This window comes from Rissa tridactyla, chromosome 7, assembly GCF_028500815.1.
Source record: "Rissa tridactyla isolate bRisTri1 chromosome 7, bRisTri1.patW.cur.20221130, whole genome shotgun sequence".
Classification (NCBI taxonomy): Eukaryota; Metazoa; Chordata; class Aves; order Charadriiformes; family Laridae; genus Rissa; species Rissa tridactyla.
The window spans coordinates 40,185,768-40,199,201 of record NC_071472.1 but is presented as its reverse complement, the minus strand read 5'-3'; the positions used below and the strand labels follow the sequence as shown (position 1 = coordinate 40,199,201).

The window sequence follows — 13,434 nt, the reverse complement described above, 5'->3', positions numbered from 1 at the left end:
TAAATCTAACTATATGCTCAATATTTCTTCAGTCCTGTCTTTGTAACACACAATCCTCTGATCAGAGTACTGTTCAGACTACATACTGCTCAACACAGCTAATTTTACATCTTCAACAGTGCACCTAAGGAGCCACAGGGATTCTGTGAGGCTGATGTTGAGAAGACAGCCCTTCAAAGGTCTGGAAAGGTGGTTGGTCTAGAAAAGGTGCCCAAATTGTTTGTTTAGAAAGCCTGGACAATTCCCAGAGCAAATGGGGAGCAGTTACTACCTGGAGCATACAGCCCTGGGACTACAGAATAACTTCTCACCTTTGTTGAAACTTCTGCAATTAAGTTTTGCTTATTTGGGTCTGCAAACTCCACGGGTTGACCTTCAAATTCAATCTTCCCAAGTACCGTGCCCTGTGGAAATACACCAGTAAACAACAAAGCATGAGCAAAAGGGAAGCTGTGAACACTGGGACAAGGTGCTGACAGGCACAGCAACTGGAACAGCTGTTTAGAGATGGTTTCTTGGCAGCTTATAACCATTTCTAGCATCTTCAGAAGTTTACAAGCCTACGACGGTATCAAAAATCTGTTTAGAATCCTTCATTCAGGGGAAAGGCACTGTCAGCAGTAAAATTTGTTAATAGGCAGTTTGGCAAGCTGTCTAGTGACAGTAAAATGGGTTGCCTTCCAAGAGGATCAGAATTCAGATCCCCAGATAATGGCTGTGTAGATCTGGGAGTAATCCACAAAGCAGTCTGAAGCTTTTTGGTTTTGGAAACCCCCTGTGAGGTCTTCAGTCACCTCCTGTGGCCAGCTACAAGGCAGCAGAGCTGGGGAAAGGCAAAGCCATGCAGGAGGCAGGGCAGCACAGCTCTTTTCTGAATAAGCTGTTAAAAAAAAAAAATAAAAAAAAAAAAAATCACTTCCAGCAAGCTCTGTCCTTAGTGCTCTTACCACCTCGCAGAAGCTAGGACACTCTTGCTCTGCCAGCAGTGTATCCTTCTCCACCTTCTGCTCATTAAAGTTCTCAGCGGAAAAATCCCTGTTTTGGCTTTGCCCCGCTCCTGGAATAAGTGGGATTAACCTAGGGTTAACCTCTTCTCAGCGTGGGGACAGGGTGTGTGATACAGGACTTTTGAAGGATTTCAAGAACTTTTTCCAAGGGAAAACAAAAACAGAGTTCGTCAATGCTTTGTTGAAACTTTTAATCCACAACGCTTTCACGATAAACCATGTTAAACTCAGGCCGCCCTGTGGATATCAGACCAGTATGCACACCAGCATTGCTCATTGGGTTTAGCGATACTTCCCTGAGATACTTCCATGGTTGGCCATACCTGAAGTATCCTTGCCACTTTCCTAAGGCAAGAAAGAGCCAGCATCTTGCACTGCCATGCGCACTACTAAGGGTAAGTTTTAAAGACAGAAGTTTGCTTTTAACAGTGTCTGACATCCTCTCTTGAGTAGCACCCTACACCAAAAGCTACGCCAGGCTGCTTCGTGTGGAGCAGAACTGAAGAGGTCGCACCATCTTAAGTCAGGTTCTTGGGAAGCACAGAAACTGCTGAGTGCCACCACGCAGTCAGTCCCACAAATGCTGACGGAAAAGCCCTAAACCCATTGCTCTCAAACAGGAACCCCGTGTCTTACCTGGCTCACAAGTTATTCAGCCAAATGGTGCCCTGCGTTTACCTTTAGAGTCCAATTTAACAAGCCACTGCTCGTTTCTGCCTTTATCATAATGAAGCCCGGTTCTCACCCCCAATTTATAAACTGACATGGAGTGAAATAAGCTGCTTTTTTCAAGCTCAGAAGACTGGGAGAAAAGGCTACATTATGCACAATTTTAAAAGCCATAAACCAATACCACTCAGAGTCCCAGTATAATGGGCATTACTAACATACACTGCTAAGTTACAGGATAAACATTGAAAGCGTATTTACTTTGGATGAAAGGAACCCTGATCCATTAAACAGTATGTCTCCAGAAAGCAGAAAATGTATTGCCATTTTCTATTGTATTAAGCTGCACTTGTCTGCTGTCCATAAGAGCAGGACAACACCCTGTCTTCCCATAAAAACTCATTTCTACAAATATTCCTCTATTCAAGCTGGGTTGCTGATATTTTGCTCTGTGGAATGAAAGGGAGGGTGGGCTTGGACTGCAGACTGCAAAGTGATCACCTAAAGAAAAGGGCAGCTTCAAATAATCCATTACAAAAGAAAAGCCTCCAAGGCACATTTACATTCAGACTGGCTTTGATCACCGTTTTAGCAAGTGTGAAATGGACCTTAACATTAACCTCCACTCGGTAACATAATCCTGCTGGTGTCCTTCAATTGTCGGCGCTTGGAAACCAGAGAAAAGTAATGACTATTAAAAATAATAACAGGCTTCAGCCAAAGAAAACCAGCCTGAGTTAGAAATCCATCTTAAGTTATCATAGGCATTCCTTTGTCTCTGAGAAGCAGGAGAATTTCCACTGACCAAAGAGGGTGCTGTCTGTGAGCTGTTACCCACAATATCTCACAGAGTTGCTGCTCTTTCTGACTGTTACTATCTGAGGCAACAAGTAGTTGACACTACCACCTGTGATGTCTGACACATCCACCTGAGGCCTTTCATTTACACCAGCTCATGCTGGTTCACTTACATAGAACAGGAAAGCCAGAGCTAAGGCAAAGAGAGGGGGCTCCCTGGGATCAGAGCATTGCCTCAGCTGTGCAGAAGACACAGAGCCTTTGGAAGAGCCCAGTGACCTGAGCAGCACCTGAGGTGAAGGCGGCCCAGCAGTAGCACTGATAGGCCAGGTTTGCTGCACTGTTAGCAAAAGGGCCCAGCAATAGCAAGGTTAAAGCAACTGGATCAAGGGGAGCTGATCATACCTTCTCACGAATTAATTTGGAGAGCATTCTGGTGTCAATCCCGTACAGTGCAGGCACCTGAAGAAATCCCAAGAGAAGGATAAGTTAGAGACCAAGCAGCTAAGCCAGAGGACGAGGGCAGCCGGATCACTTTGCTGAGAATATGTCCTCATTTATGGAGCTCTGGCTCCTAGCAGCACTATTCCCGAGGCTGCCTCACCTCCAGCTCTGCCTCTCCTCCCTCTTCCCACTCAGAATAGTTTAGCTCTTCAAATCTAGTTTCTGCACTAAAAAGCACAAAATAAAAAGCTCATGTGGCAAATAACTGTCTCATTTCTGAGCCCCATTTTGCCTTACTTATGAGCACCTAGCCCTCCCAGCTGTCACAAGTCAGTGACGGTTTATTGACACATCCCTGACTCCCACGGCTTCAAGCCAGCGGGGTTCTGGCAGCAAACATCTCTGGAGGCTACAACCGCGTCAACCACTAGGAGCAGCACTACAGAAACGTTTGATGAGAGAATAGAACGTAATCTAATGTGTATCACTTTTATGGAGATCCAAACATCCCCATTTAATTAACATTCCTTCTGGACAGGTCTTGGAAATAGCATTGCACCCTGAAAAAGAGAAACTGGTGAAGAATTAGAGCACTAAGGAACATAGGATGAGCCCAGTACAGACTGGTGAAGGCATCTGAGGAGAAGCGTGGTTACAGGTTCAAAGCCAGCTGTTCTTTCCCCTGTCCCCGTACATACAGGTCCGTTCCCATAATGCAGTTACCCCTAGATTGCTCACCTGTTCCTCCTTCAACCACTCTCCCAGGCTCCCAGCAGCCTGCCAGTGGCTGTGCTCGCTGCTGTAATCCAGCACCAGCAACCCTGAGACCTGCCGAGAGAAGAAATGTCTTTTTGCACTGAAGGATCACTCAGAACTTGCCCTGTACTTCTGAGTTTTCACTCTTCCTCCGCTGCAAACCACACCCCAGACAGGACACCAGGTTAGGCAGACACGGCGTGGCTGCTCTTATACAATGGAACGGTACCAAACCTGAGTCTTCCCAGACTTCAGTACTCTGTCGTGATTGTACCTGGGCCATTTTACCTAAGAAATTCATAGAATAATGAGGCTTCCAGGTAACCAAAAATTGCACTGAAGTCATAAGAAAACACTTCTCATTAGAAAGAAAAGGGAAATTTAAGACAGGACAAAGTGTTTTATTTTGATTCACTTTTGTTGTTTAAGAAAGCTTTCCACTTCTAAGTGGCATTTCATTTCAAAAGTCAACTCCATTTTCCAGTGGAGTTAGATAGCTTATAAAAGAGTCATTTCACCTCAGGAAGGACAAAGCATCTCACTGGTCTGCAATTACATGGGCTTCTTTCATTTTTCTGTACTGCCACTGCTGCATGGGCACAGCCCTGCTGCTAGTCAACATCCCCTGTCACCACAGGCGATGTTCCTGCACTAGTCCATGTGGCCTTCTCCACACAACTGCTCCCTTCCCTGTTTGTGGCAGTACAGGCATATGGAGAAAAGTCTCAGCACACAGAAACTTCTCATTCCCACTGGCATTTGATCTGTCTGTGGCAACCATTCCTGGGCAAACACAGATAAATATGAGGCAGAAGGGAATGTAGAAAAAGAGCCATCCAGGACAGCAGTTCACAAAAACTGCAGCATGTGTATCGCTGATGGGAAACACACTGCTTTCAGGCAGCACACGGCCTGGTACACAAAGCAAGATGGATTATCTCCTGCCACCATTTCTCCAAAAGGCAGTATCCAGAAGAAGAAAAAGAAAGGCTGAGTATCACTGATTCCCTCTAACTTCTATGAGGGTGCCAGTAAACTCTCGCACAAACACACACACTCAGGCTGCTAGCATCATCCTTTGATCAGCTCTGCATTTCCCACTGTTACCTTGATCCCGTCAGACTCCAGAAACCTCCTGAGGCCCATTTCATCCAAAGCAGCCGTGTCAGGCACTCCACCATTCCCAACGATGGGGTTAGCCAGTGTAAGAATCTGTCCTTTGTAGCTGGGATCTGTCAAGGCTTCGGTGTATCTAGATGAAGAAGCAATAGAAGAAAAGTACGTTGGTCCAGAAATCAAAAAAGCCAGCAAAACCAAGACAGGTCTGAATTCCCCCATGACAAAAAGACAGAAGTGATATTGCTGTGAAAGCATTCTCAGTATAAAAGCAAACACACCTGTGAATCTGCCGCAACTTTGCCATCTGTGATTAAACATTTGACACTGAGAACCAGGAAAGGCTTTGGCTTCTCATGTTTTGTTTAAGAAAAGCACAGGAGCTATTAACAAAGTCAGACTCCATGTGTTTTAAATAAGGTAAAACAACGACACAAAGCACAGAGCCATCACAGAGCTGCAGTAAGTGCATCGCATATCATTTGACCCATAGATAACCACTGGGGCTTGGTCATTCCCTGGGCACCCCATGTGGGCAGTGCTTTGTCATTGCTGTCCCCTTCCCTTCACGCAGTGTAAGAATTTACTCCTCTCGTGGCAATAGAAAGCCCAAACTGAAAAGCCAACAGACACCAGCGCTGTTTGCCCAGACTTGGTCACTCCCGACTCCGGAGCTTGCAGGTTTTGAGATGTTCAGGGTTGTAACTGCCCTTTCTATGGGGGAGCAGGCGGACAAGTCTATGCTTATCTTTTTGTCTGGGGATCAGAGAAGCAGCTATGAATCATCCTTGCAATTCCTTTCTACTGCTCTGGGTTCTTCACTCCTACCTGCTCTGTCAAACCCTGCCACAGTACCACTCCTGCAGCTTCTCCCAGCAAAGGCCTGGCCTCCCTGCTAGGCGATCTCCTGGTTCCCACCCACAGGACACCACACATTTCACCTGACAAGACTCCTAAGTGCTTGGAAGTTGGTTTGTGTATCTCAGAAGGCGGCAATGCTTTGGGATCCAGCAGTCCACCCTGGTCACAAGGCCCCAAAGCACGTCCCTACACCTTTAGCCCAGGCAGAAGCCCCCGGAATGGTAACTTCGATCAAGCACCTCTCTGAATACCCTGCTCAGCAAAGATAGATCTAAAAGCATGGCAGAACATTCTTCTGCAGCGGAGGACTGAACCTAGGATTTCGCAAAGCATCACTTTCCAGTCTCACTTTCAGCCCCAAAGAGGGGGACAGGGTGAACATCGCCTACATGCTCCTGTTCTTCAGCTAAATTACACATGGTCCTTCACGTTCTCCCTTATACTGCAGCATGCTGTTGCAGCAATCCATTAAACAATTGCTGTCTTTCAACTCCAAAGCAGCTGTAATTTAGCAACACATGAAGTTACCCAAACAGATAGTTAGCCAAATGCATAAAGACACTTCAGGATGAATCTGCCCTATACAAAATATAATTTATTGTTGCCATCATTGTTTAAACAATACATAATTGGCAACTCTAGCAACCTACCAGATACCAGCAAGTCACAAGAGACATTTTTATGGAACATCAGACTTACTGCCAGAAGATTAATTGTCAAACATTGGGAAACTCTTCACAAAATCTGGAATGGTTGCAGGAAGATATAGACAACGCAGCACACCAGCCAGCTCTGAGAATGACATGTCGAATGAACAATGGCCATGAAATATTTCCAGGTAAGCCTCTCCTGCTGTTCCAGCCTACCCTTCCTGCTGCAGGTAAACAACCGCACAAAGCGCGGTGTGATCACAGAACTGCACTAAGCGCATGGCATCTGAACATTTGCCATTGCTCTCTCCTTCTGAGTCAATCGCTTATGCTTCCACAAGACTCTTTGTTAATGACAAAGCTAATGTAATTAACCTTTGCATGTTATTTGTAATCAGCAAGCAAGGACAGAGCCATTGGGTTTGGCTGGGGTAGGAAGGCCCGGCTCTGCACTGAGACGCAGTGCCCTTTAAGCAGGCACGATGCCTTGTGGAGCAGATGGGAGCACGAGCTCCAAAGAAGCTGCAGGGTCCAATCCTTGCTGTGCCTGCCCAACGGCCTGCCCAATTTCGGTAAATTCCGTCAATTAGTTCTCTTGCTGGAATATCATGGGAAATACACACAGACGTATTGGAGGCAAATGCATTTACTGAGCTGTTTCAAACATGGGAACATTTTATGGCTTATAATTCTTCTTCTTTCTTAATTGGAAATCTCCTCTCTTCTTTTTTGTTTCCTATACCAAACAGATGGATGCAATACTAGGATGGGTTTTTTGAGCAAATGTTTCTGAAAAGTTCATCCTCATGCTTTTCTAATGAAAAGTCAACATTCCACCCCAAAAACAGTGCGCTCTGCCCTCTATTCTAGAGTAATATGACAACACTTCAGTCAGCTTTAGCTACTTCAAGCCTGAAAGCTGTACACACAAAGTGTTTTGCCTTGCCATTCTATGGCATGAATCAGAATGTGGGAGTCCAGATGAGGAGACAGGGTGCAGAGCAGCACATTCACCATCCCAGCATAGAGCCCGTGCTGATCCCACTCAGCATCTAGAAACATCCACTTGCTCCCTATACTGACAAATGGCTATGTGTCCAGACAGTCTGTAAAAGGCCCCAACCCCAGGCTCCTCCTTCACTCACTCACTGTGTCAACGAAAAGAGGTAGCTGGGTTCCTCTGGACACACAAGGTTTTGATGCCTGTGCTCAGCAGCATTAGGCAGAGCTACAGGGCTTCTTTCACTGGACAGCAATCCCTGCACTGGTAGCAAATCTCACTTCTACCATCTGCAACAATGCTGCAAACTCTTATCTTCCTCTTCTTCGAATCAATCAAGGTCATGTTCCTGGAGAGTGCTCTGAAGAATCCACCTTATATTTTGAATGTTCTCTCCACGTCCATATGCTCCCCAGCATAGAAGAGATCTCTCTCTCACAGGCATCCTCTCCAAATCACTAGAAAATGAGCAAACACAGCTTCTGCTGCCACAGTAACATGTGGAGAGGAAATTAATCCATCAGGTCCTCCTTGACTTTTGTGATGTGACAAGATTTATTGCCCATAATCTATCACCGAGAAGAGAACTCTGGTGCCCTCCATCATTCTGATCCATATTAAACAGTTGCTTGTTGGCAGGTATATTAACACAGCCAGTAATTAGTGCTGTCACAATTCTTAAATAATTGCCTCCTAATGCAAAACTTTGCAAACAGATTCCCCTCTGCAGCAATTTAACATTCTCACCAATGAGATCATTTAAAAACTCATCCTGTGAGTACTGGTTTCTCCAAAGGAGAGCAGAATTTGGGGAATGCAAGGCAGCTGGGCAAAGACAGCTATGAATGACTGCAGAAAAAGCCTCAGAGCTGTCTTATCTCCCCAGAGACATGTGCCTCTCCTAGCCAAAAGCCTCACTGCACTGGGCAGATTTACTCTGCTCGAGCAGTTCAACAAAAGCACCGGCAGCATTTGGCTGCCATCCTAAGCCAGCCACTGGCTTCTACTGCTCAAGAGGACAGAGTCATGCTAGGTTAGGCATGAATCTGATCCTTCCCTCAGAGTTTAAATGCATCCTTAACTGTGGTATGAGCCAATAAATCTCATAAGGGATGAGTCATAAAGTGACCAACTTGGGAACCTTGGGATTTAAAAATTTTGCACTCAGAAGCCAAGTTCCATTACCCAGAAGGCTGCAGACGCTTCAAACCTCTATATTTCATCAGGGCACTGGAGGGAGAACAAAGAGTTCCTGTGCTCTGACTCAGCAATGGCTGCATTTCAATGGGAAGTGGTCAGATCCCTACATACCTCACTATCATGGTTAGTTATATCAGTCTTTAAAGTTGCTCATCACCACAAATGCTATGACACAAGAGGACTGCCTGAAATCTCTTCACTAACAGTATCTCTCTGTATCCTTGGACTACAGTGTCTTCTCATACAGGACACTACATGTTTAGATCAGGACCCCAGAAGCTTGAAAAAAAGCCGCTTTCACACTTCAGCAAGCTCCCAGAGAAGTTTTGGTGCTTACATCTCATTTGCTTTTGCCTTACCCAGAAAGACCCGTGTTGAATATGACTTCCCCTGCTGTGGAGGATGGATAGCCAAAAGAATAGCCCTTCATCTTCGTCCCATCTTCCAGCACCAAGTTCGCTGTCTGCGCCTAGAGAAAGGCACATGAAGAGACTCAAACACAGGAAAAAAAAGGCTTGATGTTTACACAGGTAACACCTGGGACACCTGCCTCATGCTGTAAGTATTCTTGCCCCTCTGCCATTCCCAGCTGCCAAGATACTGTCTCTTTCACTAGTCTCCTGATGCTCTTTTTCTTTCTAACACTTAGGAAACACTGTGCTCCTAATGAGGGCAAGGCAGCTGGCAAACCTCACCACAAGCAGAGCACGTGCCGCTATTATTGTGGGATCACCCTCGCTCCTTCCCTATCACTTTGTTCATTCCTGCCCCCCATTGTGTCTTGCAATGAACTAATATCGTGACTCTGCAGGGAAAGGATGGCCTCTCTCCTCAGTGTTTGCTCAAGGCTTGCTGCTGAGCGTGCTGGCTCTCATCCAGCTGTCACCTTTGACAGCTGCTCAACTGCTGTTGCAGCCGTACAGCTAAGCCCCTAAAAGTAAGGGTATGCTTGGTTGGACTGGTGTCAGACAGCAAAATTCAATTTACCAGTCCATTCCACTGTAGGACACAAGGAGAGAGGACCTCGTGGATCAGACAGACTTTTGTGGTCTCAATTGCCTCAGGGATAGGTATAAGTTGTCCTGGAAGAGGTAGATATGGAACAAGCAGCCTAGAGGAAAACTTCCCATAAAACTGCACCTCTTTCAGAGAGCGCTGAGCCCAGCTGAGTCCCACGCTAGCTGTGGGATGCCTTACAGGATTAACTACTGTTTTACAGCTGAGGAAAATGGGACACAGAGAGTGACTTTTGCAAAAGTCATTAAGAGATTCTGTGGCACAGCTGGATCTTTGCACATACCAGACTAAACACCCCCTCTTTTGCCTCATTTGGAAACTAAACCTTTCTTAGCCTGTCTAGGAATTGGATGGGAAACCACCTGAGAACTCCAGCTTCTGCCAAAAAAAATAACAACTATATGCACAACAGAAATGACAATGAGTTGGGAGATTCCTTCAGGCAGTAGGATGACCGATGACATGCAGGGGAAGAGAGAGAGAAAGCAAAGCTGAAAATAGATTTGCCAACACATTTCTGGGCTTAAAAGAATTTGGACGATGAACTTTTTGGGGCCCGAGAAACTTCCACTTCTGGAAGGCAAGCCCAGCTGCCTCCTGGGCACAGAGCTGCAGCCATAGAGCAATGACCAGTGCAAAAACCCCAATGGCCCGTGCCACAGGAGATGTGCCAAGCTTGTCCCACCAGGCAGCAGCTCTCACCATGATTTAACTTCAATATTGGGTTTTTTACAGAACAATTCCTCTTACTGGAATTTTTTTAAAGAAGAATCAAGATCAATTTGCTGTAGAAAGGAGTAGGAGAGCTACTTTCCATTAGCCGTAAATCAGATGAACAGTCACAGAAAGGAGAAATTTCATTCCCAGCATTGAACGTTTTGTAACAATCATGGCAAACATTCATCTACAGCTCCTCTGCAGTTACAAATACTGCACAGATCAATTACTAATGTACTGCAAAATACACTAAAAATCAAACTGCACTGCCAAGTAATTGAATTCTGTGCATCTGGGATGCTTTAGCTTTGCATTTTTTCCTCATTAATGTCAAACATCCAGTCATTCTCAGAAGGCTTAGCCATCATTTTCTGAACCTTCCCACGCCATTGGATGGGACAGTCTGCAACACCAAAGTCCTCCCCCCCTCCAGTTATAAATATAGTTTTTGTGGCTAAATCCCCTAGATTTAGCCCAAATAAAAATTATGGTTTGATCAGATTCCTAATATCACTAAGCCTGTCATTACAGAAAGCTGCCACAGACTCAAACAGTTACAAAGCACAGAGGTCGCCTGGGTGCCTCAGGCTGGGCTTGGACAGGACCTCTACCCTTCCTGAAGCCTGCTGAAAACCCAGCCCACGCTGCCGATATGGGAGACAATGTAGGAACCGGTTTCTCTCAGCCTTGGTTTCAAGAGATGGATCTTTTCCCCCAGCAGGCCATGTATTTCAGTCCACCCAAATATTAACTCCAGTTCAAGCAAGTCCTACCACTTGTTGGAACAAGTTGGGGTAATCACCTGAATTGCAATCTCAGCTGAAAACACAGTCTGGGAGAATCCTCCACGCATCAAAGTCCACAACTGTGAAGTGATCAGAAAAGTTAAGGTCCATCTACTTCCTGGGAGCCAAGATCCAGAGCAATCACCATGACCTTCAGAGCTTCACCCCCACTATAGTGAGGCTGCCCAGGGAAGTGGTTGAGACACCATCCCTGAAGGTATTTAAAAGACATGTAGATGTGGCACTTAGGGGCATGCTTTGGAAGTGGTCTTGGCAGTGCTAGGTTAACAGTTGGACTCCATGATCGTAAACGTCCTTTCCAACCTAAATGATTCTATGATTCTATAGTACTTGACAGGAATCTGCATGTCTTTCCTCCCACCACAGACCACCTGCCCTTCTACTCACCAGACCAGCACAGAAATAATTTCTGTTGAACAGCAGTCCCCATTGTACTATTAGAGCCCCTACACAGTGTTCAAGTAATGCAGAAGAATGTCTCCGAGCAACCATAACCTGCCTGCCAGTTCAGCTATAGCAAGGGATAGATGTTCAAATGTTTCCCTCCCTTACTTGATTTATTCTTCTTAATTAAGTGGTTGGTTTGTTTGTTGAGCATTCTAGAAGCAATTATTCTTGCTTACATTTCCAGTGGAGGTGTTACCATATCCCTAAGCTGACAGCCTATCTTGTCTTTTCAGTTTTGTTTTTAATGTGAAAAGTGATTTACAGGCTATAAAGAAGGCCAGTTGGCTCAATCAGGGATTAGTTGGGAGAGATTTTCACTTTCAAAAAAACAACAAGCAAGAAATAAACAAAACCCCCAGAGCTTCCATGAGGTCCTTTTGTCTCCACCCTTCTCAGAAGCACTCCCATGTAGTTGCGAATAAATCTCTGTTTACTCTCAACTAAAATGTTTCTTCTACACTCCCCCCCCCCAATGTGAGACACCGTTTGCAATCTGATTTCTCCTTCCTACACACCAGTAGCTTTACCTTTAGCAGAGCTCCCTGTGCTCCAGAGAGACTGCATGGCTCTGTGAGGATGGAGATGGCTATCAGAGAGGGTCATGCTGTTGCTGCAGTATTGCTAGATTTTGTGCATTTTGTCAAAGCAACTTAGAGAGTTAACTAGTTCAGGTCCCACTTCACACATGACAAACAAAGCACTGAAGCAGTTAAAAAAAAAAAAAAGAGAGAGAAAGTAAAAAAACAGATTAATTTATTTCCAGTTAGGTCCCTGCTGTTACAGCCCTTCCTATCTACAGGATGGATGACAAAGATCTGCAAAAATCTCAGAAGATTTGCAGCAGAATTTGTTTTTTAAAGCATGTCTGCTATGAACCCCTGTACTGGAAAGTGAACAGGTAATTTTTCCTCTTTTCTACTTGTCTCATAGGGCAGTCAAGGCAGTCAAGTTTTTCCCCTCCAAAGAAATCCCTCAGTTTGTCTTGGCAAGGCCACATTGAACCCTGAGCGCTGGGCTGCCGGAGGACTATGAGCATGCCAAGTACTAAAGCCAGGATGGGCACCCATGTATGGCAGAGACAAGCTGGGACTCAGGTTCAGTGCAGGCCAGTTTATTTCCCTCCAGTAAGAAGATGATAAAAGATCTTTCTCAGGCAGGCCATGATTCCATGCAGCACAACAGCCTCTGCTGATTTTCTCGGCACACAGATCTGGCTGGCTACGTAACAGCCAACATATCAGAAGTGCAGAAGCCAAAAGCCACCAGATTTCTTTTACAGTAGAAAGCTGGTGCCAGGACTGTGCTACAACCACTCTCCCAAGACCCAATAACCAGCAATAAAGGAAGAGTTTTCTCTTTGATAGAAAAATATCTCTTCTTGTGAGTACTATGCCACCGCAGGCTGAAAATCTATCTGGACATTGCTAACAGTCAAGACTTCCTTTGCCAATCTTATATATATATAAATAAAAATTTATTTTAGCACATTTGCTTCTGGCTAAAATTAAGAAAAAAAGAAAGAGCAGGAATAAAAAAATGAATCAAAAGCCAGGCCAGTGTCTTGGGATACAGCAAAGAAGATTCACACTTATGCTAACTTTAGGGAGAAGCTTCGGCTCAGTTCCTTTACTGTCCAAGCCAAAGAACAAGCAAAGCCAGAAACACAACACAGGTACCATGGTGGAAGAGTCACAGCTCCTACAACTTGGACTCTTCTTAAGGCTGCTCGCAACAGTGACACGAATATTTGTTCATGACAAAAGCCAAAGGAAGCGGGGTGAGGCAGCTAGCAGAAGTCAGTAAGCACCCAAGGAAACGAGCACCTCTTCTCCCCCGCAGCAGCAGCTCACTACGTTCCCCCCATCTGTGGGGGAACAGGCCCAGCTTCACCTGCCCCTCCCTGTCACCTCCAGAGGGAGAGGAATGCGGTAGCTTGTGACTGATCT

At 45.4% G+C, this 13,434-nt stretch overlaps 1 protein-coding gene across 1 annotated transcript in view; it reads right to left on the bottom strand.

Annotated features, from left to right (window-relative positions):
* CPS1 (carbamoyl-phosphate synthase 1) overlaps nucleotides 1-13,434 on the bottom strand; it is a 108,041-nt gene that overhangs the window by 73,605 nt on the left and 21,002 nt on the right. Inside the window, exons 4-8 of the mRNA XM_054207993.1 lie at nucleotides 8,861-8,970; nucleotides 4,782-4,926; nucleotides 3,657-3,746; nucleotides 2,880-2,936; nucleotides 312-404 (exon numbers count right to left, since the gene is read on the bottom strand). Of these exons, the coding sequence (XP_054063968.1) occupies nucleotides 312-404; nucleotides 2,880-2,936; nucleotides 3,657-3,746; nucleotides 4,782-4,926; nucleotides 8,861-8,970 (495 nt within the window). The remainder of the gene's footprint in view (nucleotides 1-311; nucleotides 405-2,879; nucleotides 2,937-3,656; nucleotides 3,747-4,781; nucleotides 4,927-8,860; nucleotides 8,971-13,434) is intronic.